Source organism: Myxocyprinus asiaticus, chromosome 36, assembly GCF_019703515.2.
Source record: "Myxocyprinus asiaticus isolate MX2 ecotype Aquarium Trade chromosome 36, UBuf_Myxa_2, whole genome shotgun sequence".
Lineage (NCBI taxonomy): Eukaryota > Metazoa > Chordata > Actinopteri > Cypriniformes > Catostomidae > Myxocyprinus > Myxocyprinus asiaticus.
In genome coordinates, this window is record NC_059379.1 from 24891723 (window position 1) to 24918359 (window position 26637).

The following is a 26637-nucleotide window of genomic DNA, read 5'->3' on the forward strand; positions in this document are numbered from 1 at the left end:
TGTAAATGCATTTATGCCACATCTGTGCAGCATTAAACAGTCTGTGTTGATGTCCCTCATCATGCTTCAGATGCAGTTTCACCAATGCCAGGTCTTTCTTCTAAAAAAATTTTTTTTTCATGATTTGAGAAAATTCCCTCATACTATTAGTGCAAACCTGTCTGCAACTGGCAAGTCCCATGTTCATAGCAGGTATACCCAAATTAAAAAACTGAAACGGGCAAAAATCATATAAATTAACCGTCCAGCTTGACTGGCACATGTACGTGTCTTCACTGAAAATAAATAAATAATAAAAAATGCTTCTATTGGGCTCTATCATTCACATCGTTTAAACCAATGTTACTGGACTTGTTGGTACAGTTGTTGAAGGCTGCGCCCTAGTTTGTGTCCAATCAGAGACTATCCGGACCATATACCGTGGAATGAATAAAACAGCAATGCGTAAACAAGAACACGGAAAGTCCTCCGCCCCCTTCACCATATCATCTCAAATGAAACCAGTTCCGTGTTCTGTGCCGCTACTAACAGCCCAAATGCGTTCAAGCCTCTGTTTGTAAAAATCAATGCGCATCATCAACATGGACCCATGACATGTAGCAGGTAAGAGATGGTCGTTACTGCCAGATCACGCGATGCAGCTGCGTATCGTTTCACGCTCTCCTTTCATCGTAAAGTTTCGGGTGGGATGGGAATGCGGTCTTGTGTCATATATCAAGTCCGTCAGCGTGTCTGTGTCTCTGTAGGATTGTAGTGGTCAGGGTAGTGCTGGTTATTTAGTGCGCACTGGTGAGCGATAAAAACGCTCGCGCTCCTTCACAGAAAGTGACACATGAACAAATGGCAGCAAGTTGAGCTGTAAGTCAGTTTGAAACGAGTGCGTTACGATGCTTCTTGTCACACGTTATCTAGGTACAGTAAACGCAACGCCAATGTTACAGGAAGACGACGTATAGAGTGACGCCGACGATGGGTAGTTTTGGTAGTTGACTTCATAAACAATTATTTCCATGAGGGTGTTATAATAACGTAATGGGGATCAATGGAGACATATATAGTCTCGACAGATAAGGTTCAACAAAGTAGCTACTGCTTCTTACCTCTATTTCTCAACACCTTAAATGTAAGTCTAGATACTACAGTTACTAGGGGTCGTCATACCTCTACACAACATAAGATGATTAAAATTATACGTTCAAAGGCCTACATGTTGTGTCGAAATGCCTATATATAGACGGCACAAAATGGCTCGGTTCCCCAACTTTCCATATGACTTTTAATAAGTTGTTATGGAAGGACACAAGTAGTTATGTAATTAGACATTTATTGAGTAAGTCGGAAATGTCGTTAGCGCTTCTGCACTGTGACCCATCGCTTTCGATTTGATCAGGGGCGGGGCTTAATTCGCATTTATTCTGATGCACCTGCTGACTATTCAAACAAATCCAAGTACATTCAGTTTCTCAGGCATTAAAAAGCATCAAAAGCTAGACACAAACATTTCCTGCTCAAAAAGCAAAAAATACATTATTGTTTAATTATTTAAACATTTTATTAAAATGATTTTATTTTTTTATTTTTTTTACTTCTGTAAATTATATCAAATTATATGCTCATGATTTTTCAAACCATAATTTTTTAATCTACATTGACAGGTCTGTCTTAAAGACATGTAGTTTTTTTTTTTTTTTTTTACGTTTATGAGGGCATTTTTTTCCTAAACATGTAAAAATATATTGTGTCATCCTTTTATTCAAATTATTCAATTTAATAAATTCATTAACATATAATGTATTACCTCCTACCCATAAAATAAATCAACATCAAATCATGTTTTATGTGATAATGTGTAAAACTAGGCTTAGAGTTAGATATAAGAACTATATCAGATATTGAAATAATAATAATTATAATAATGGTACTTATAAGCATTTCTTTTTTGCCCCCACATTTTGAATTGCAGGTGCATTTTTGTCACTTTTGGTGGCATTTTTGCCCCGAGCCCTCCTTCATTTCTGACCCTGGGCTGTTCAGCAGAGTTGAACTTTGAGCCATAAAGTGCTTGGATCTGCCATCCACTTCATCCTTACATCAAAAGCTCCTCCATTACCCCTTTGTGACGATGACATCACAGAGGAAACACCTGGTGAGGGACTTCAACCATTTCATCACCTGTTATGTCTGTAAAGGGTACCTGATCAAACCCACCACCGTGACAGAGTGCCTGCACACCTGTGAGTATCTTGAGAGTCGGTGAAATTTTGGTGTCAAAGCAGGGGTGTAATGATTTAAGGACGGCATAGATTTTTTACATTCAGATGTAAGTAAATTTATTTAATTTATATAAAAATAAATAAATACATATATATACATAAATAAAAAACATATATATTTTAAAAAATGCTGTGTTATTGGGACATGCCATATCTGAAAACTCCCACACTTTCATTTATAGTTCACCCTGTCAGCTGTACATCAGTCACCATGACAACAGATATCCTCCTCAATGCATAAGCTATTTGCACTCAAAGTCTTTTCTTGATTAAGTCAGTTTTGTATCTGTTATTTATTATCTAATTATGGCATAAAATATGTGATATATATGTAAAATTGATTATGCTTCCGTATTATTATCTTTTAAAATATCTGATTTGGAGAATATGGTAGACGGACTTGCTGCTGAACTCTTAAAGGGATAGTTCACCCAAAAATAAAAATTCTCTCATCATTTACTCATCCTCATGCCATCCCAGGATGTGTATGACTTACTTTCTTCTGCTGAACACAAACAAAGATTTTTTTCTCAGCTCTGTAGGTTCATACAATGCAAGTGGTGGCCAGAACTTCGAAGCTCCAAAAAGTACACTTCAGAAGCGATACATTGTAAATACTAATAGTAATCTCAAATTATAAAAAATAGTTTACTCAACTTAATCTTACATTTGTAATATTTTTACTAGTTTTAATTAAGTTACCATTACTCTCTAAATCCTTAAGTTGACATTAATAAAAACATTTAAGTGGTTCTAATTAAACATTATTTGAAATGTCACATTTTGGAATCATAACTCAAATACATAAGTTCTTTAAACTTTGGCTTAGAGTACTACTAACTCAAAATTACCAAGTACAAGTGTGGAATACCCATAAACCCTTGCGCTTGAATAAATTATGTTTGTTTGGTAAAAACAAGGGAACTTATGTAGTAAAACAATATTTTTTTTAATTTAAAAATCTATTTTGTTTTAATTCTTTTGACTATTGTTGTTGTTTTGTTGTAGTTGGTTGATAATTGAGATTTTTTGTTAAATCACCATCAGGGTGATTAGTGTTACCTCTGGTGAACTTGGAGCCTGTTAAGTTTAAGCCATTCTTCTTTATTCAATTGTACTTTACAAAAGTGCAGATTTATGTGCACCAAGAAGTACTGAGTAGAGTCCAGTGTGCTATATGGCTAACTTAGAGTCTAGTCATAATTTCCCTTATACTGTATAACCAAATTTAAATAATTAAATCAGAACAATGATACTTTAATCATAGATGAGTTAAGCTTACTTGTAACTAGTTAATGTTATTTAAAAAAATTAAGTTCGGTTTACTTAAGCCAAATAAGTATGTTTACTTAGAAAAAGCATGCAAACCGATTGCCTTGAAAAATCTAAGGTCAGCTAATTAGATTTTACAGTGTACGGTGTGGGTGAGAAACAGACCAATATTGAAGTCCATTTTTTTTTTTTTTTTTTTACTATAAATCTCCACCAGTTGTTTGCGATATGCACGAAGAATGCTAATCAGCCAAAAAAAAAAAGAAATGGAAGAAAGAATGTGGAAGTAAAAGCGGAGATTGATAGTAAAAAAAAAAAGCTTAAGACATTAAGACTTAAGTTTTGATCTGTTTCTCACCCACACCTACTATATCGCTTCTGAAGACATGGATGAGTCATATGGATTAAATTTAAACTGCCTTTATGTGAATCCCTTTTTTGGAGATTCAAAGTTCAGGTCACCATTCACTTGCATTGTATGGACCTACAGAGCTGAGATATTCTTCTAAAAATCTTAATTTATGTTCTGCAGAAGAAAGAAATTCATACACATCTGGGATGGCATGAAGGTGAGTAAATGATGAGAGAATTTTCATTTTTGGGTGAACTATCCCTTTAATGCTGTTTTGAGTGTACTCATCATGGCATAAAAACAATATTGATTTTAATTAATTCAGAATGGTATTTGTTATAGAGGACTCTATGCACTAGAGTTTTACATATACTTTTCAGCAATACACTCATAACAGCAGATCAGCAATGAGGTAAGTCAGCTGTAAAAACAGTTTGTGTGTTGACAACTCTGTGTGTGTGCAGAGCAATAAGGTAATGTTCACTGCTCAGGGATGGGCAGTATTTCAGATACATGTATTTGAAATATGTGTTTGAAATACAAAATACTATTTTGCACTTTGTATTTTAAAGACTTTGAAAAAAATAAAATGTAATTTGTATTTAAATACATTTAAGTTTGGTATTTGTGTATTTTCAAAACCAGTCAACCTCTTTGTTATGCTGCTGATTTCCTGTATCAACTAGTTCAGGAATTCCCCCAACCCCAACTTTCATTCATTGGGTGAGCAAATTTTCTGCATTCCTGCAAGGAAATATAGAGTCATGCTGCGTTCCATTCAAGTCGGATGTGGGATATTCCTACTTGAAATCTCCGATCTCTGGCAATAAAGGCATTCTATTGCCAGATGCTCGGAAGATGACATCTAAGGAAACAAAACTGCAATGCTTCCGTTAGCTTAGCAGGTGTTTGACTGTCACTAGAGACGTTTCCTAGCAACCCAATTGATAAACAATGCTGCAACGCTAGCATTTCTGCTTCAGGTGTACTATTATGAAAAGAGAGTTTAAAATAACGTGTTTTATACACTTGTTTCTGCAGGTGTTTTTAAACAAGCTTTAATATCATGTAATGTAGGAATTTTGACTCATTTATCGATATTGCTAAATAAAAGTGAATGTTTATCACTTTGTATATCTCCCCTGGTGCCAACATGTTTGTGTGATGTCACGCACCTGTATCTCGGCGAAATCGGATGCTGCCTTCAAGTGCACCAAGGACGCTTGTACCTCCAAGTCGGGCATTCATTATAGCAACATGTCACACATTTATATGGGAAACAAAATACGGAAGAAGCAAAATTTAAACAATTACGCAATGAATGACGGCATAAGCCCTTTTTTCGGTTGTACCAGTGAATAAACAAAAGTGAATAAACCTGCATTACTTACAAATGACATATGTTTTATTAATGCATGGTATCTAACATATTATTAATTAATTTGCTTAAAACAAACTGTGAAGGATGAGTCATTAGTTGACTGTCATATAACAAATTAGTATTATTGAAATAAATTACAGAATATAAAATAATTTTGCAAAATCATTGCTTTTCATCACCTTTCATGTTGACACGCCCCTTCCAACATCCCAACTCAGAAACTCTTATCTAGAATTCAGAGTTTCCCACTCGTTAATACGACTTTGCGGGGTCATTCATGTGTTATTATGATATTTCCGAAATGAGTTTCCCAGTTAGAATTCCTACATGAAGTGGCATTCCAGTGCACTTTTCCTAGTAGGCATTTGGAAAATCTGACTTACCGAGATGAATGGAATGCAGTATGAGATGAGATGAGGATGTGAAGGTCAAATCTACTTGTTGCAAAAACATAATAATCGCTGTCAATTGTTTTTTTAAATTTTTTTTACTGTAATTTACATTAAAATAGTAAGGTAGCTATTATACTTCTCGCCAGCCAATGCAATGTGTGTCAACAGTGAAGAAATTAGCAAGCTAAAATGGAACATCATTCAGATTTGCCTTCAGTTAACATGAAGGAATAAAAGAGCACTGGCAAGTGGAAAATAGCGTTAGCACTAGCGCTAGCTAGTCAGTCTTGCTAGCTAATCAGTTGTTGGTTATAGCAACTGCTTGTGTATTTACTAGCCAGTAAAGTGTGTAAAGCATTACTCCTTGCTAGAGTGCAAGAAAAGTACCCAATATTTTACACATGATTTATTTAATAGGGTTCACCACAAGTAATAGGTGGCTGCAGTGTAACCTGGACAGAAATAAATATAGAAATGGCTGCTATTTGGCATTTTCCACCAAGTAAGTTTGTAATCATGTAGTGTACCTGTTTATATATACATTTGTGCTCAAAAGTTTGCATACCCTTGGAGAATTGGTAATATATGTACCATTTTTAAAGAAAACATGAGTGAGCAGGCATAACACATTTCTTTTATTTCTTATGGGATTCATATTCAACTGTAGGTTATAACAGAATGGTACAATCATAAAACAAAACAAAGAAAAAAATTAAATGATCCCTGTTCAAAAGTCTGCATACCCTTTGTTCTTAAGACTGTGTATTGCCCCCTTTAGCATCAATGACAGCGTGCAGTCTTTTGTAATAGTTGTCTATGAGGCCCCGAATTCTTGCAGGAGGTATAGCTGCCCATTCGTCTTGGCAAAATGCCTCCAGGTCATGCAAAGTCTTTGGTCGTCTTGCATGAACCGCACGTTTGAGATCTCCCCTGAACGGTTCGATGATATTAAGGTCAGGAGACTGTGATGGCCACTCCAGAACCTTCACCTTTTTCTGCTGTAACCACTGGAGGGTCAACTTGGCCTTGTGCTTAGGGTCATTGTCGTGCTGTAAAGTCCAAGAGTGTCTCATGCGCAGCTTTCGTGCAGAAGAATGCAAATTGTCTGCCAATATTTTCTGATAACATGCTGCATTCATCTTGCCATCAATTTTCACAAGATTCCCTGTGCCTTTAGAGCTCACACACCCCCAAAACATCAGTGAGCCACTACCATGCTTCACAGTGGGGAAGGTATTCTTTTCACTATAGGCCTTGTTGACCCCTCTCCAAACATAGAACTTATGGTTGTGACCATAAAGCTCTATTTTGGTCTCGTCACTCCAAATTACAGTGTGCCAGAAGCTGTGAGGCATGTCAAGGTGTTGTCGGGCATATTGTAACCGGGTTTTTTGTGGCATTGGCGCAGTAAAGGCTTCTTTCTGGCAACTCGACCATGCAGCTCATTTTTGTTCAAGTATCGTCGTATTGTGCTCCTTAAAACAACCACACCGTCTTTTTCCAGAGCAGCCTGTATTTCTCCTGAGGTTACCTGTGGGTTTTTCTTTGTATCCCAAACAATTCTTCTGGCAGTTGTGGCTGAAATCTTTCTTGGTCTACCTGACCTTGGCTTGGTATCAAGAGATCCCCAAATTTTCCACTTCTTAATAAGTGATTGAACAGTACTGACTGGCATTTTCAAGGCTTTGGATATCTTTTTATATCCTTTTCCATCTTTATAAAGTTCCATTACCTTGTTACGCAGGTCTTTTGACAGTTCTTTTCTGCTCCCCATGGCTCAGTATCTAGCCTGCTCAGTGCATCCACGTGAGAGCTAACAAACTCATTGACTATTTATACACAGACACTAATTGCAATTTAAAAAGCCACAGGTGTGGGAAATTAACCTTTAATTGCCATTTAAACCTGTGTGTGTCACCTTGTGTGTCTGTAATAAGGCCAAACATTCAAGGGTATGTAAACTTTTGATCAGGGCCATTTGGGTGATTTCTGTTATCATTATGATTTAAAAAGGATCCAAACAACTATGTGATGATAAATGGCTTCATATGATCACTATCCTTAAATAAAATACAGTTTTATTTTGCATGATCAGTCATATTTTTAAAATCAATGCCAAAATTTCACAATTTCTGCCAGGGTGTGCAAACATTTGAGCACAACTGTAAATGTCTTTAACTGATTGAAGAGGTACTGTAGGTGAAATGAAAACAAAGGTTTCTGTGCAGTTGTACACCAAAATGTTCTTTGCATTCAGAATAGATATATTTCAGTCTAATAATGATACTTCATTGAATGGCCAATTTTACAGTACATGTATTTTGTGTATTTTTAAGATACAAAATAATGTATTTTATTTGGAAAAAAACAAAAAAAAACAAAAAACAAATTCTGTACAGTATTCTGTATTTTATTTTGATACATTTAAACTGAGGTATTTTGTATTTTTATTTTAAATTACATTTTCACCTATTTGTCTCCATCACTGTCACTGCTGCGGTTTTGCTGTTGGAATTTGATAGGTGTTTCTCTGGCCAGACAGCTTCAGCTAAAGTTTTATCTAAATGGCAATTTGTAGACTTTGGTTTTAATTTTAGTCTATGGTCATTCTTGCCGGAAGTTTCAGTAAACTGCACAATGTAGAAGGGTATCAGAGAGATTGTGGGATACAAATGTACCTCACCCTGGAAGTCATTCAAATGTCCATAAAGGCAGAGAGTTAACAGAGTGTGGTTACATTTACATGTATGTATTTGGCAGACACTTTATTTTTTCCGAAGCAGCTTACATCAGTGCTGTCAATCAACGCATAAAATACATCAGTATGTGTGTTCCCTGATAATCGATCCCATGACCTTGGCATCGCTACTGGTACCATTTGAGCAGCAGGTTGGGTTTGTCAAGGATCGCTGAAAATGTGAAGTGAGGAGGACCCAAACGCAAGAGTACAAGATGGGCTTTTAATAAAAGAAAAATTTAACAGAACACAAAACTCTCACGGTGGAGAGAAAAGGAAACAAACCAATATGATAACAAAACAAAACAGGAACCAGAAATAAAAACTCTCACAGGGGAGAAACAAAAGAAAAATTACAGACAGATATCAAACACGACCGAAAAGACTAGACTGGAGATAAACATGACGTGACCGATATGACTAAACAGAGACAAATGCAAAGTGATGTCATGCACTCTTACACTAGACAAAACCTGAGTACGCATCGTGAAGCAACCACCACGCGATGCACGCAGCAGGCAACAAACAAGACAAGACACCTGTGCGAGAGTTCAGCCACAAGTAAACCCAACATCTCAGACCAAAGTGACCAAACCTCAGCACAACGTGAAGACAGATCGTGACCCCGACGTGCAACGCAAAGCGATCGCAACGCAAAGCACCCCCGAGTTCGTGAGAGACAGACACAAACCACTGACGCGAGTGCATGCTGCCAAGATGACAAAAAGAGCAATGCACTCATGCCAATAACAGACAAGACACGAGAACACATGACAATGCCAATAAGGCAAGCCATGCATTCTCACACAAGACACAGACTAGACGTGCTCGATGACCACAGGGAACTGGACAAGTTCGTCGACAGCCTCAGTGAACTGGATGGGCTCATTGACCACAGGGAACTGGACAGGCTCGTCGACGACCACAGGGAACAGGACAGGTTCGTCGACAGCCTCTGTGGTCAGGAGAGCTGGCAGCGTCTGGGAAACAGCCTCCGTGGCCGTGAGCACTGGCAGCGACTGGGAAGCAGGGATCCTTCTCCTCCTCCACCTCCTCCTCCAGAAGGTCAGTAGCACCGCTGCGGGAATGGTCACCACCTCCTGGCGGTCAGCGGCAGGAATGGTCGCCCCATCCTGGCAGTCAGCTCTGGGAAATGCCCCAGCTTCTCCATCTCCCTATGACTAAGACGCTTGTTGAGACGGGTGTTAAAAACCTCATTAAGGTCAGCCTCATCATAGTCCAGCTCGTCCACTGCAATCAAAAAGTCGCAAGCAAAGTCTCTCATATCAGTTCCCTTCTGACGGACGTTACGCAGGTGGATGAGCTGAACCATGCATTGACGGATGGTAAAACCAGTGGAGGGAGATGGAAAAAGGAAGATGCCCATCTTGTCTCTGCTGGGTCCAGAAATGGCCAGTTTGTACTGTCACAGATTGCTGAAAGAGTGAAGTAAGAGTTCAAGATGGGCTTTTATTAAAAGAAAAAAACTAAACAGAACACAAAACTCACAGTGGAGACACAAGGAAACTAAACCAATATGATAACAAAACAAAACAGGAACCAGAAATAAAAACTCTCATAAGGGAGAAACAAAAGAAATACAAAAACTACAGACAGATTACAAACATGACCGAAAAGACTAGACTGGAGATAAACATGACGTGACCAATATGACTAAACAGAGACAACGAACTGGCACAAGACAGTGCACACAGGGAGAATATATGGGAGAGAAATCAGGAGGTAAAACGAGGAGAACAGGTGTTGCAGTGATCGGCTAACAAGGTAATGAAGTAATCAGGGCAACAGGGCTGAGATCACTGCAGCACCTGCAAAACAAAAGAAAGAGAGAGACATAAGGCGGGGCATGACGTAAGACTGAGAGATATATGGCAATACGGAAACAAAACAAAGCCACACGCTCTCACAGAAACAAACACAGAAAAGACACAAGTGCATATCGCCAGAAACTACAAGGCAAAATGTGCAAACCGAAGTGACTAAACCTCAGCACAACGTGAAGACAGATTGCGACCCAGACACGCAGCACAAAGCTAGCGCAACGCAAAGGACCCCCTAAGGTCGTGAGAGACAGACACGAATCATTGACGCGATTGCATGCTGCCAAGATGACAAAAAGAGCAATGCACTCATACCAATAACAGACAAGACACGAGAACGCATGACGATGCCAATAAGGCAAGCCATGCATTCTCACACAAGACACAGACTTGACAAGACACTAAACATGAATGTCAGAGCTCAGCCACAAAGATGATAAAATCATCTAACCAAAACTAACCAAAGTGGCTGAGCCCTGAAAGGGTTAGACAGAGCCCGTCATTATTTAATTACTGCACAGATGCAGCTTTTTAAAAAGCTGTAGCTTTTTATCTTACAATGATAAGTTTAAAATGTTCATTGAACAGTGAAGTTTGTATGCTTCTTCACTACACTTCAAAATAATTTCTCCTTTCTTTCTCTCTTGATCTCTGTCCCTCTTTCTCACTTCTGAACAGTTTGTAAAAGCTGTATAGTCCAACATTTTGAGGACAGCAATGAGTGTCCAAAATGTGGTATCCAGGTTCATGAAACAAATCCTCTGGAGATGTTAAGGTAAACCACATTGATCCATTACAGCCTACTACTAAGACAAAACCTCTTCAGAAAGTCACAATACAATCTAAGATCAAGTAAAGTGTTAGGCCAGAACACAACTCATACTTTACATACAGTAGATCAGTACACTGCCAAAATAAATAAATAATTATAATAAAAATAATAATTTCTTTAACAGAATTTTTGTCTTGTTTTCCTGTAAAAAAATATCTGAGCATTTTAAAAACAAGATACATTTACCCGTGAAGCAAAATGACATAAAATGTAGGATTTTTATTTCTATATTTTTTTCAGAGAAAACATCTTAAATTTTATTTATGTTTTTACTCCATTGTCATACCCCAGTTTTTCTTGTTTTAAGTATAAATCTAAAAACATTTAGTTTGGTGTTATATGCTTAAAACAAGAAAATGGGGGAAAAAATAAACTTCTAGAAATATTCTCTGAAATCAAGTCTCATTATTTTGCACAATTTTGCTTCTTGAGGATTTTTTTCTTGTTTTAAATGGATAGTTCATCCAAAAATGAAAATTCTCTCATCATTTACTCACCACCATACCATCCCAGATGTGTATGGCTTTTTTCTTTTTTTTTTGCAGAACACAAATGAAGATTTTTAGAAGAATATCTCAGCTCAGATTGATTCAATGCAATGAATGGTGGCCAGAAATTTTAATTAAAAAAAAAATCACATAAGGGCAGCATAAAAGTAATCTGTAAGACTCCAGCTATTAAATCCATGACTTCAGAAGTGATATATTAGCTGTGGGTGAGAAACAGATCAATATTTAAGTCCTTTTTTACTATAAATCTCCACTTTCACTACCACGTTCTTCTTCTTTTGTTTTTTGGTGATTTGGATTACTCGTGCATATCGCTATATTGGTCGGAGATAGTCAAAGGTAGAGATTTATATTAAAAAAGGACTTAAATATTGATCTGTTTCTCGCCCACACCTATCATATCGCTTCAGAAGATACAGTATGGATTTAACCACTGGAGTCATATGGATTACTTTGTGATGCCTTTATGTGCTTTTTGAAGATTCAAAGTTCTGGCCACCATTAAGTTGCATTAAATGGACCTACAGAGCTGAGATATTCTTCTAAAATTCTTCATTGGTGTTCAGCAGAAGAAAGAAAGTCATACACATCTGGGATTGCATGAGGATTAGTAAATGATAAGAGAATGATAATTTTTGGGTGAACTATCCCTTTAAGGATGTTTAGATAAAGAAAAAATATCAGATCAAGAAAGTGAATTTTGCAGTAAGACCCACATTTGTCTGGTTTTGGGTATTGTGGAGTCGTAAAGTGACAGTGAATTTTATCCTGGTTGGGAAGCATTCCTGGGAACAGCCAGACTGTTAGTTGGAGCCAGAATGTCAGTTGTGAGACTGACTCAGCGCAGTATTGCTTCTCCACACCTGTGATGCATCTCCACCCCAACACCATACAGAATGAAAACATGATAACAAGAACATAATCTAACAGTGTTGAAAGGACATTAGCATGGCTCACATGTTAGGGCTTTGGTAGCTCACATTTCTGCACTCTACTGTAATACCATGACCGTCTTTTCTCTCCTTGTATACTAACTCGTACTTTTTCTTAAAAGGCTGGATAACACTTTAGAAGAAATCATATTCAAACTTGTGCCTGGTCTTAGAGAAAGTAAGCATTTGCTTGATATAACACATTCTCAGTCAAGTAACCTTTGTCTCATACACAAATACCAAATATCAACAAGCATTTAAATTCGTTATTTTTTTTCTTCTCCTGTTTGTCTTCCATCCAGAGGAATTGCAGCAAGAGATTGAATTCTGGAGGAGAAACAAGTCAAAAGAAAATGTTGATGGTATGTGACATGCTAACCATACTACCTGCTAAGTTAATGTCTTATTTTTTAAGCATTTGGCTCTCCTGGCTTTGAGTCAGTCCTGTGTGAGTGAACTCATGGGCTATGGAGATATATGTGTGCCACAATTCTGCACACGCAAAATTATATTTTATATAATTTTATATACAAAATATGATATTTTGAGAACACAAAAATGTTCTGTGTGCGCAAATTTATACTTTGTGTCAGAGCAAGAGTGAGACAAAGGGACCCAAAAGCAGAAGAACAGTTCAAAGGATTTATTAACAAAAGAAAATGTCAGTAAACTGAACTGGCGAAGGCTGGCGATCCCAGCACCAGCTGCAGTAGCAGGAGGCGAAGAACGAGTCTTAGTGCATGTAGTAGCCGTGCAGTGGGCAAAGGAGGAGAGTGTTCGTAGACAGGTGTATGCGTTGTGGAAGTCAGGAGCAGATCTGTAGGAAGTGTCTGTTGAAGTGTGGTGTGGTGCAGAGAACAAAGCCTGGGCAGAGGAGGGTAGTCGTATTCCCAACATGTGGGCAGAGATTAGGAATCCTCCACTGGTGACTCGTGGGTGGCGAGGACAGGCGTACAGCAAACTGGAAGGTAACCACACTTTCCAACATGTGGGCAGAGACAGGTAACCAACAGATACATGAGACTGCACCAACTAGACAAAGAAAGCAAGGTTAGCTGCTTGACAGCACAAACAGCATAAGCTTGGCTATGTTCAGCAATCAACTACATTTAACATTAAACAACATTAAACTACCACATTGAACGATCCAGCCCCGGACATGACACATGAGGGGATTTAAATAAGCAGGAAACAAACAAGGGGCAGGTGCTGCTCGCAGCTGAAAGTTGGCATGATCAGCGTTCCCATGGAAACAATCAGGGTTCCCATGGAAACGCTGAATCTGCATGCCAGCAGCACCTGAAACACATGATGGCAAAACGTAAATATGCTTTGACCAAAACAAACAGGGAACGATGATGCCACGGTCCTCGTCAGACAAAAACCCAACCTGACGAGGTGACAGGACCGTGACATCACTGGAGGGCACACGGCAGTAACTCGTGCACAGCGGTCACTAACAACCGGACCCGTGTGCTCACACAAAGAAGGTACGCAAAACATGAGACAGGACAATAATGCCACGGTCCTGTCAGACAGAAACCCAACATGACAAGGCGACAGGACCGTGACACTTTGCATGCAAGGTTTTTTTTTGAGCACACAAAAAATGTTCTGCGCTCGCAAGATGATATTTTGAGCGCACAAAAAGATATTTTGCACGTGCTTGAACTCAGTTTTGTAAAGCAATTTATCTTCTTGCAAAGATGAATTCAATTTGAGGAAACAAAAAATCAATTTTGCACTTGAATAAAGTTTATTTGAATGTGAATTTGCACAGAATTCTGAAATTTACGTAACACTTTTTTTTGCATGTGCAAGATCTCACTCGCTCTCTCCTCATACCCAATTTGCCAGCGCTCATAGCTTTGACTGCTTGTTTGCAAGGTCACAACATTATAATGTGCCAGAATTTCAGCCAATCATAGATGAGGTGGTACATTTTTACTGGCTGTCTACACCACAGATCATTCTGCTAATAAAAACAAGAGGAAGAGGAGAAGTGGATAGTTTGTTTTCAAGAAAGGAAATGTGTAAAATATTATGACCACATAAAAGCAACTGTTTTGTTGACTTAACTCTTTTTATTTAACCTTTATGAAATAGATATCTTTAGTCTGTACACTGCCAAAAGGCTTACTAGCTAGCTAACTATCTGGCTAGCTCAGTATGGTTCTCTTGGCTAGTATTTGGTTATCTTAGTTACCAAGTTACACTTACATAGCAACTAGCTTGGCCATGTTAGTTACCACTTTCAACTGAAATTATATTAATTTAATCTCTCCCATGTGTAAAACTCTTTAAGACTAACGCTATAGTGTCGTTTTGGGTGGAACTTAATTTGACTTCTATCTTTCCCAAAGGATATTCTGAGAGATCAGTTTATTAAAATAAATGTGACCATATTACAGTCTACCATGAATCAGCAACCACTGAACCTTCTTCTTTTTGTTATTATTATATTAAATATTATTTTCTACCACAACCCTTCTGGCAAAATTGATTAATGAGAAGAAATGGAAGAAAAGAGGCTAATTATGGCTCCTGTCATAGTTTGGGGCAAATTAAATGTACAGTATATTGAACCTCAATTGTCTGAGACTGCGAATCCATGTACAAATTTTTTTTTAAGTAAAAAAAAATAAAAATAGAAAGAAATCCTTAGCATTGCATGATCCCAGGCTACTATATTTTGAAAAACGTACATTACAGTAAGTTAAGCCTTACATTATTCCTGGTATGTCTATAATCCATGGGGTAAATATCTTTTGTAATGATAACTGCATACAGAATATAAAGTGTGTACTGAACTTGGAGCATTGTGCCTGTTGGCTCTTCTGCTACATTTACACTGAGATGTTCATGGTTGCTGTCGCTGCCTCAACTGTCCAAACACAGAGCATTTGTAAGCAGCTTCTAATAGCTAATCTTGACATAGGAGGCAGAACTAGTCGGAATAAGGTTGGAAAAGCAAATGAGCAGTCTAAAGTTCCGGGTGCACGCAGGGAGCATACAAGGAGAGAGTACGAATGAGATCTTGCACACACAAAAAAATGTATTAATGTTTACAAGAAGATATATTGCTTTACAAAACGCATACAAAAAAGTTTAAACGCGTACAAAATAACTTTTTGTACGCTCAAAAAATCAGCTTGCACGCTCAAATATCATCTTGCGCACACAGAACATTTCTGTGGACTCAAAATATAATTTTACACGCTCAAAATATAATTTTGTACGTGCAGAATTTTGGCACATTTATAACTCCATAATGGGCCAGGTTACTTTGCCGTATCAGCATTTACACTTTTGATGTCAATAGACTTCTAGTGTCACTTTTGTTCCCTTTGAAATAATGTCTTCACAACTAATATACTGTAAATCTACCACAGTCTGTAGCTCTGTTCCAAACCCTAGTGAGAAGCCTACATAAACAAGATTTTAAGGCATCATAGGTGTGATTATTTCTTTGAAAATTAGTTCCATCTAATCAAACTTTTCTAGTTCACCCAATTTTTGTGTGTGCAATCTGTTGAATTAATACAAGATGGCCTAAACTCAACAGCATGTGCTAATACAAAACTACAATATATTGGTATCCGGAACTGTGAGTGTAGTCACGTATTATGTTTGCTTCATGTGAGTGACCATTAACATAGGTGCTGCCTATGTAGAATGCTTCATATAAGTCATTTAGGAGATTCCTTGATAGTTAGGATGCATTCTTAGAAAGCAGCTGCCTATGTTGGCATTAGACAGTGATTCAGTAAACTTGTAAACTTCTCAATCTACAGCTCTTGTGCTCAATATATAAGCCAACATGAATGACTTTCATAATGGCTGGAGTCAACGAGGCAAATTGTAAGTGTTTGCAGCTGTAAGCAATTCTTAATGATGAGATAATTACCACATTTTATAATCTATTTTGTATAAAAGAAGGACTGGTGAAAGATGCAGATGCTGTTTTGCATTAGCATATCTATTAGGCTTTGTGTCAAATGTTTTTCTACCCGCATTGTGTGAAGAGCACATAATTTAGCACAGAATTATATTTTTATGCAATTTTTACTGGAAGTCCAGTTGATGTCTGTTCAGCTTTTTAGATGATATTATTATGATGTGCTACACATTTATATTCTTTAGTTTACATGGTGGTTAAAGAGATTTTACGCTTTGACACATTTTGGAAGGAGTCAGTAGTATAGTAGTGACTGAAGATGTTGGCATACTGTGAATTATTCCATGGATTTATTAATTTTCAACGATAACTTATAATAATTTAAAGACAGACCTTTTAGCTCCGAGGCTGTTCATCGATGGTATATGCTTCTTTTGAAGACATCCCACTGCATTATTTCAAATTCATTGCTTAGCAGTCATGTATGATAATGGGATTCATGACAACTACATTACATCGTAAACAACTACATTACCCATGGTACAGCAGATAACGGTTCACCAATCAGAGAACCGCGGCCAACAAAGCCCACAAAATTTGCCTAGGAGTGACCACCCAATCCCATGACACACTGTGAGTGATGTAATCGAGTCTCCCTTTACACTTAAACTACTTATTTAATCATACATATCAGAATATTTTGCAATACATGTAAAATATATTGTTTCTAGACTTGTATTCAACAACCTACAATCAATTGTTTTATATATTACCTTCATTTTTTATTCAATTACACCATTCATAATGCTTCATGGGATTGTAATTCGTGCCCTCGTAAAAAACGGTAAGTACACAGGTCACACGAAAATCACAATCTAGTGGATTCCCATTGAGATGACTGCATTTTGGCTGTGGGATTTCGCAATGAGAAGCTATGTGTGACCATGCCTTAAAAGTCAGGAAAAAAAATGACATACAGTATAAAAATATGATAATTTTTTATATAATATCAGTTAATTTGATATCTGGGCACCTAGTACTTTCACAAAGTTTAATTGAATAAGTTGTATTTAAATCCACAAATATTTTTACATTTAGCAGGCTAGCAGCAAAGTAAATATACAGTTCAAATTATGGTGACTTCTGTGCTGCTTGCATATCAGCATATCACTGTAGATTGAGTCAGTAAATTCAGATTACTGAAACAAAGTATGATTGGTTGGCAAATGTCCAATCGTGTCTGAAATGAACTTTCAGATTTTTAAAAATATTACATTTCTTTAGCATTTGCACCACTGGTTTTGTCTTATTTTTATTCCAGAGGATGACCCTATATGTAAGAGAGCCAAACTAGATGATGAGGAGGATGATAAAGGTGATGGAGACTACCACAGGAGTGATCCGCAGATAGCCATCTGTCTAGACTGCTTGCGGAACAATGGCCTGATGGGAGAGAACATTGTTAAGGTCAGCCATGTTGATGCCATGTTGAATTATATATCTCTCCTCCTCCTGTCTTTATTAAACTGCAATTAATAAACGTGATGGCACTAAACATTTCCATCTAATTTATTCTGAATACCGTTGAATCAACCTTTGAACTCCATTAGTTGTATGAAAAATGTATGTTTGACTACTAACTAATGGTTGACTGTTGTTAAGCAGGCCAAAAACATTTGACACTTTTTCTTTTTGCTGTGTTTTCTAGGGCTTAATGAAAAAATTTATTCGCTGCTCATCTAGAGTGACTGTTGGAACAATCAAAAAGTTTCTAAGTCTGAAGTTAAAGCTTCCGAGTTCTTATGAGGTAACACTTCAACATCTTTTGAACATCTATTTCGGTGACCACTATTCATTTACATAAAAAGCACAACTAGGATATCAGATGTTTTTTTTTTTTCTCTCTTTTTCACCCAATTTGGAATGCCCAATTCCCAGTGTGCTTTTAAGTCCTTGTGGTCGTGTAGTGATTCGCCTCAATATGGGTGGCGGAGGATGAATCCCAGTTGCCTCCGTGTCTGAGACCATCAACCCTCACATCTTATCACGTGGCTTGTTGAGCGTGTTGCCACAGAGACATAGCACGTGTGGAGGCTTCACAACATCCACCGTGGTATCTGCGCTCAACTCACCACGCACCCCACTGAGAACGAACCACGTTACAGTGACCACGAGGAGGTTACCCCATGTGACTCTACCCTCCCTAGCAACTGGGCCAATTTGGTTGCTTAGGAGACCTGGCTGGAGTCACTCTGTACGCCCTGGGATTCAAACTAGCGAGCTAGCGAACTCCAGGGGTGGTAGCCAGCGTCTTTTACCACTGAGCTACCCAGGCCCCCTCAGATTTTACTTTTTTATTTTGTTAACATCCCTTTAGCTTACTTGTGCATGCTGATCTGTAGAGTTGGGCTCGTGCTTATGTTTGGGTTGTATGAGTGTTCTTCGGCAGTTTTAGTCTACTCTACAATAAAGTTGATCTGACAGTCGCCAACTCTTTCTGCAGCTAGACGTTCTATGCAATGGTGAGATCATGGGGAAAGACCACACCATGGAGTTCATCTACATGACCCGCTGGAGGCTTCGGGGAGAAAATGTAAGCCATGAGAATACCAGTATGTCCCCCTCTTCACTAATGTGTTTAATCTAAAGCCTCTCAACTTTACCACTGCGATATAAGCAGTATAGCAGAACTTGTTGCTTGAAGGCTGATTAACTGAGTGGTCTGTTACAATGCTGTTGACTCTCAAGTGTTGTCATTCTGTTATAGCCTGGCAAAGCTATGGTCCTGCCTCAGATACATGGCACATGAAGCATGCAAGCACTGCACTCAACACTGACCACCCCAAATATACTGTAAAAAATATCTAGATGCATTTACGGTAAAACAATGGAAAATACAGTGTCCATGTTTCACGCATTACGGGATTTAATTTTGGTGCCTGTATATTTTAGAGTTCTCTACCGTATATACAGTATCATTAAACGATATCATTTTTATTTGCACTTTTTAATGTACTGTTAACCACCATAGTAACACAGGTGGTAAAACAAAAGGCCACATGATGACTCAAATTTCATCAAGAGTAGCCCGTCCAGGAGCAATGGCCAATACTGTAAATATGTATAGACAGTGCACCATCAGTGACACTAAAATACTGTAATGCAATTTAACTACACAACACAAAATGAATATAAAGAATATGAAGATAAAACGCCCCAATGTACTTTACATACCTGATAACAAAAATAAGAAGTAATATACATATTTCAATAAAATATAATCAAATGTGATGGGACTTCCTGGAAATTCCTGGACTTCCCCATAATTTTAACAATAGTTTACCGTTACAGTACATGTATTGTCTTGTTAAACATAAATCATACTTTTAACTTTAAAAAAAATGTTTGCCATATTTTTCATGTACTGTCTTATTAAGTCAAATCAAAATTTTCACCATTTATGGTAAGGTAACTGCCAGTTGACCATTTAACAGTTTTTATTAATGTATTTTATATTCTTTCTCTGTGAAAAAAAAATAAATAAATGTTTACTTTGTATGTTCGCAATCAGGGTTTTTTTTTTTTTTTTCAACCCAGGAGCCCCCAATCCAGGGACGCCATAATGTAAAATGCTAGATTTTCTCAATAGCACAGTATAATAATTTATAATCATTTTGTCAAATATTATTACATTCTAATGCTTAAAGTTCAAAGGTTTGTCATAAACGTTTGTTTCATTTGTTTTCCAGTTGTACAATACAGCCACCCCTCAGGCTCTATTTAAGTAAAAGTAGCCAAACCTGACCGTATCTGTGTGAGTTCATGTAGCAATTCACCCACATGACACCTTTACATCTGGGCCGATAGAGTTCAAACCTTTTTTGCCCCTCTGATTTTTACATTTTTAAAAAAACAAAACAAATATTTATTTATTATATAATTAAGCAATATCACAGGTGCAAGAGTGCTAATATTCAGTACAGCTTGATTGCAATATTGCTTTTGTACAAAAATTATGTAAACATAGAGTTAATGTAGAACAAATTACATTTTAGAAACAAAATGGCCAGTTATTTTCTGCCAATATAAACACTGCTATTATACTAATAAATATCAGCACTCTTTGAACCCCGCTTTCTCAATGAAACATATATAAAAAACGTAATGTCAGGGATCCCACAATCATGGAAAACCTTGAAAAATCAGGTAACATAAATATTGTGGTTTCCAGCCCTGAAAAAGTAATAGAAATTATGAAAATAATGGAAAAGTAATGGATGTTCCTCAGTATTTTCTAGTTAGGCTAAGCTCTAAAATATTGCCCTGGCTAGAAATTGCTCTTTGTGAGCTAAATCTCTATAAATGTATTTTAATAAGTCACAGATGACTGGAAAAGTCATGAAAATGTATTGATCAAAAAGTGTGGGAAGCCTAATACATAGAATATCACATTAATAGGTTCCTAATTGTAAAATGTTAAATTGTGAACCATGTCATTAAAGACTTTGGTGTGTAATTGTTACCCTAATACTGACAAAAAGAATCAACAATGTGTCCTTTTCTCCAGGCCTACCCAATGGTACTTGAATATCGACCACGCATTGACTTTGGCTAGGCTGAAATACCCTGCACTAATTTCAGCCCATCAACAGACAGCAAACTGAATGGACTTATCCAGTTTGGAAGATGTACTCTTTTAGTCTCTTGTGTTAAGTATCTTATAGTTGCTCTCTTTATTGGGATATCTGACAACCTTCTCATTTTCTAACACAGAGACAGATACTGTTAGAAAGATCTGTTAGCTTAATGCGGTCTGTGAAAAGATTTTCACACACCACGGGGATGTCAGTCAGTGATATGTGTCTTATTCCATGCTGTAGTTTATTTACCAAGTTGGCACAGCAGTCATTTTTGAGGGCCTTAATCAATATGCATATGACGACAACAGGATTTTAGTGCCTTTTCTTGTACATACATTGTCTTAAGTGCATTTTTTGAGTTGGCTTTTTAGCCTTTATTTTTATAGGACAGATAAGAGAGACAGAAAGTTGAAGTAGAGAGGTGGAGTTAGATAAGCACATGACCAAGGCCGGACTCAAACCTCGGTCCCTGTGAGCCAGTGGCTCTTAAGCCTCGTACACACATGCAGCGACTTTATCGTCGCTAGTCTCTGTACTATGAAGTCGCTCCTGGGCGTTCCTACTGCTGTTGCTCTTACTTTTTTGGTGGACTGCACGTCTGGCCGTATCTTTAAAAATTGTGACCACAGATAAGATAGACTGCCAGTAAAACCAAGATATAATTCTAATTGACAAGGAATTTGTTTTCTTGTCTCTAAAAAATTACATTCTGCTGTGTAGAGTGTTGTTACATAAACTACAGCAAAGCTCAATGCATTTAATCATTAATCAGATTAGCGATCTATCAATGTACAAAATCTACAACTCAAACCCACTCAAACTGACAATAATTTCTAAAATGTCATTCTAATTTGACAAATAATCAGTTATCTTGTCCTTAAAAATAAACATTCTGCAGGGGAGAGTGTTTTAATATGAACTGCAACAGTGCTCATTGCATCAGATCACTAACAAGATGAACGAACTATCAATGTACGAATCAAACTCACTCAGACTGCCAACATTTTCCTTTCCACGCATCATTTTGTATTATTTCCATGGACTGTATATGGTTACAGGCCACTCATATAGAACAGTGAAAATGCTTCCAGAAATGTTAATTTCTCCTCTGTCTTGTCTTGTCTGCACTCATCTCCATTATCTCAAAGGACGAATGACGTGAGCTCCACTGAACACCGCCTTCACTCCTATTGGTTGTCGCTCCCGAAAGTCGCTCTCCATTAGCATAAAGTTAAACTTTTCTGTCGCTCGCCATGCCCACATCTAGTCGCCAGAGGTTGCTGTCACTCATGTCGCCGGAATTCGCCAGCTCTCATTAAAAATGAATGGTATAGTGTCACTTTGTCGTTGGAAGTCACTGCATGTGTGTATGGGCCTTTACAGTATATGTCAAAAGCACTACCCACTGCGGCACAGCTCTGACTAATTAAGAGTATTTGGAGACAGATTTGAGCATACAAAGAATAGTTTTTCCAAAGTAAAATGTGTTTAAAGGTATCCTGTCATGTCAGGCTTCTTTAGTCAACGTAAGCTCTTTGCTTCCAGGTCAAATTTCTTTTTACTGGCTCTCCTGTTTCGGAATAAAGTATGTTGTTATATTGTAGCTTCCCTTTGTCTGGATAGGAACTGTAACTGTGTTTTAGCTGTGCAATCTCAGCACAGATTTTTAACAATACAAGAAGTCATTAAGGTACACTATGGAGGATTTGTCATTTATTAATTTTTTTGGTTGGAAATAAATACAATTTTGTTGCCAGTACATAAAAAATTTGTGTGCAAAACCACGTTCTTGGGTACCCAAGAGTCACTGCGGAAAGCATACAATAACAATTTACATTCAAAGTTGTTTGGTTTGATTTCACAGAAAATGTTTGGCTTCTAACATTCACCCTTGTAAGTTCACTTCATGTCTGTAAACATGAAAAGAAGGTCCAGCTATGTCTGTGAAAATGCTGCTTGCATAGATGACATATTTTTTTGGGATATAAACATCTTGTAGGACTTTCTTCTTACTATCAGTGACTCTTGGTTTGACATGGTGATCCAAAATGATCACACTGGAAATTAAAGTGTAGTTCTAGCAGGAAGATCTTGGAATTCATTCTATCAGGCAACTCATCCAATCACAATACATCCTCCGCTCTATAAGCCTGCCAGCTGCCTCTGAATGTTTGCATACTTGGTCCTGGGTGAGGGTAATCTCCGCTCCCCTGCCTCCGGCAGGATCTGACAGTTCAAGCAGCATCGGAGCGCTGAACCGTAGGACGGGGCTAACGCCAAATTATATAAGTATCTTTTCATTTGTATTAATTCCAATAATCTAGAGTCTTTCTTATAGAAATCGACATGTTGCTTCCTAAAGTACATGTATCCTGAAATCAACCCCATTCAACCAAAGTACTGACAAGCGGCATTTCCCTTTAGACATTTTTGCATCAATTCAAGTGTGAACACATTCCCTCTAGCACTACTGATAGCACGTTGCATGACCAGCCTCAGAGACACGGGTTCTATGATTTGAATTTCAGTAACCACAGACCGATTTCAGCAGCAAAGATTTTGACCTACTGTCTCCGAATTCAGTGTAATCAGTGTGTCATAATAGACAACCATGTATACCTCAAACCATTAGATTCATCTATGCAGAGAAGCAGTGCTGGAGCACAACTAACGTACAAAACAAAACTATGTTTCTCTGCAAGTAACTTGCATTTTTATGCTTTAACCACAGAGGTTGATAGAGAGCCCAGAATTCTGTAGTGTACCTTTAAGAGTTTTAGCATTAATCTCATGATGTTGAAGGTCCTGAACTGATATAAAACCAGTCCACAAGAGTTTTAAAAGATCGTCTGTTTTTGATATTGCCCACTTAAATTTTTTTATTATTATTATTTATTATAGGCCATATCTCTGTGCTCATACAAAATCCTTTTTTTCTTTTGAGGCTTTCGGTGACTTACCTCCACTTGTGCCTCATTTTATCAAATCAAAGTTCACTGGTGAAACTAACTTAGAATTCTGTGATATGAGTATGCTTCCCTGGGACCCTGATTGAGAATGAAGCTAAATTCTTTGTCATTGTGTCATTGTGAGGTTTGTGGTTGGCAGCCTAAAAGTTAAAGTTCCTCTCAATCTGTAATTCTTTGGATAATTTTTTCATTTCTTTTTTTTTTTTAAACATCGGTATAATGTTCAAAATTGCTGTCTTGAATCTAAGCTTTTAATGAGTCATTCTTGCCTGTAACAGGTCAAAACAAATCCTCTGTGTTTAAGTAAATGTCAAACTGAACATTGGAAATAGTCATAGTTTTCTCTTGAAAAGTAGAAATAAGGGATTTGTTTGACCACATAAAAATACATCCAAACTGTATATTAGTCTTGTCATATTACACCAAAGACACTCTACAGCATCTGAACACATGGGGAAAATAGGCTAAAAGCTGTTTCCTTACTACTACAACGCTCACTAAACAGAAGCCACATGGACAAAATAAAGCTTGAAGCTAACCTCTCGAATGGCGTGCAAAATAGACAATGCTTAGCCAATATTCAGCTGTATTTTTTTTATTTTGTTATTGTGAATGTTTCAAGTCATAACACTTTACAAAAAGTTTGTTTAGGCTGTATTAGTTAACATGAACAAGCAATAAACACTACTTTTACAGCATGTATTATTCTTGGTTAATGTTAATTTCAACATATACATTTTAACATTAAAATCGGTTAATGCATTTTAAACTAACATGAACAAACAATGTTTTTTTTTTACAAATTAACATTAACCAAGATTAATAAATGCTGTAAAAAAAAAATATAGTATATTGTTAGTTCACGATACCTAATGCATTTACTAATGTTAACAAATAGAACCTTATTGTAAAGTGTTACCAAGTGAAAACAATCACATGACATTTGATGGAAACCTGTTTAAAAAAAAAAAAATCTTGAATTTTTGGATTGTGTTTGCAAAAAAGGGGACAAGAACGAAGCTGAATTATATGTGTTTAGATTAGAGAATGTCCTTGTGCTGCAATGATCGCCATGTATTTTTATAAGAAGCCATTGTAGATATTTTATCTTTAAAAATGGAAATGTATGTTGTTTCTTTAACAAACAATAAAATGCTGCTTAGAATAATCTATTCTATTTTTCAGTGTAATGTTGCAAAGGAGATTTCTATAGAGATTAGTCATGTACTGTGTATATAGCACATGCCAGTTATTGTATTTGTGTGTCTTTGTTCAGAAAAATAAATAAATAAATGCACTCAGAATTTTGATAATCTCTGTTTGTGAATTTTTTTTAAAATTATTATTATTCCATCTCATGGTACAGTATTTAAAACCAAACAGCAATGTTTGTTACATTACATTTGTTACAGACACCTCAGTTCTCTCTCCCTCCTAAAAATGGTGTCGTTGCACTGTGGTTTGTGGTTCTCTGGGCTCGGCAACACTGCCTCATATTTTCTCTGTGATTTCATCTAAGATTCATCTGCCAAGGATAAAATTTGTCCTCTGCTAAAATCCATCCTCCTTTTGAAATGATTCAGGTTTCACTGCCTTTGGTGAGGAGAAAATGCTACCAAATTTTATTGGAAAAATTAGACATATCTCTCTCTCTCTCTCTCTCTCTCTCTCGCTCTCTCTCGCTCTCGCTCTCTCTCTCTCTCTCTCTCTCTCTCTCTCTTTCTCTCTCTCTCACACACACACACACACACACACACACATTGGTGTGGCTATCCTTATAAGGACTCTTCATAGACATAATGATTTTTATACTGTATGAACTATAGATTCTCTCCCCTAACCATACCCCTAAACCTAACCCTCACAAAAAACTTTCTGCATTTTTACATTTTCAAAAAAACATCATTTAGTGTGCTTTTTAAGCGCTTTATGGGGACACTAGAAATGTCCTCATAAATCACATTTATAGCATAATACCCTTGTAATTACCAGTTTGTAACTTAAAAATATTTCCTCGTAAACCACACAAACCCACCCACACACACACACATTCTGTGTTGAAGGTTGATGAGGGAATGTGACCATCGAGTGGTGTATGTGTGTGTCCATCATTGTCTCTCATAAATGGGAAGGTTATGCTGGTTAGCTGTGCTTTGTGTCAGTTAATCCTTTGAAAGAAGCACTGCCTGGGCTTTAAGGCCTTGATATACTGCCTACGAAATCGAATACGTATGGATGTGATGTAATTTAGAACAAAATCTGGCCAAAAATATGGTGTTTTTCCTTACGTTTCAGTGGATCATTACAGCTCGCTTGGGCGAACCTTACTGCCATTGGTCAATGCCATTGGTATGTGTGACCTGGAGCTCCACCTACATTGAGGCTAATGGTTAATATTGTTTACCTTGCTTGCTGAGTCAATATCAGTCAACATGAACACATCGATGTTCATGTTGACTGATTTTGACTCAGTTATTAGTGAGCTTGTGCAAATGTACCTAAATCTGTACGATCATTTGCTTAGAGACATTTTCCAAGACCAAGTCATGTGATCTTCTCAATTACTCTCAAGTGCCCATTCACTCATGTGCCATCTGCAGCAAAAGCCA

General features: G+C 37.2%; 1 protein-coding gene across 3 annotated transcripts; it reads left to right on the forward strand.

Moving 5' to 3' along the window:
* Nucleotides 1–448: 448 nt before the first annotated feature.
* On the forward strand, nt 449–25332 carry LOC127427029 (polycomb group RING finger protein 5-B-like). 3 transcript variants are annotated; one of them, XM_051674319.1, is made up of 9 exons: nt 449–603; nt 1964–2234; nt 10927–11023; nt 12644–12699; nt 12824–12883; nt 17741–17886; nt 18128–18226; nt 18923–19031; nt 20987–25332. In XM_051674319.1, exons 2-9 carry the CDS (start codon nt 2123–2125, stop codon nt 21004–21006), a joined length of 699 nt encoding a protein of 232 aa, XP_051530279.1. In that variant the 5' UTR covers nt 449–603; nt 1964–2122; the 3' UTR covers nt 21007–25332. The 3 variants fall into 3 exon arrangements, with proteins under 3 accessions (XP_051530279.1, XP_051530278.1, XP_051530277.1); XM_051674318.1 differs by having other exon boundaries at nt 18923–19012; XM_051674317.1 differs by lacking the exon at nt 20987–25332 and adding an exon at nt 19187–20222.
* The last annotated feature ends 1305 nt before the right edge of the window (nt 25333–26637 follow it).

Coding starts and splice junctions, on each gene's coding strand:
- LOC127427029 (XM_051674317.1), top strand. CDS start 2,123: ATGACATCACAGAGGAAACACCTGGTGAGGGACTTCAACCATTTCATC. Junction 12,884..17,740: donor GTCAAAAGAAAATGTTGATG/GTATGTGACATG, acceptor TTTTTATTCCAG/AGGATGACCCTATATGTAAG. Junction 18,227..18,922: donor AGCTTCCGAGTTCTTATGAG/GTAACACTTCAA, acceptor CTCTTTCTGCAG/CTAGACGTTCTATGCAATGG.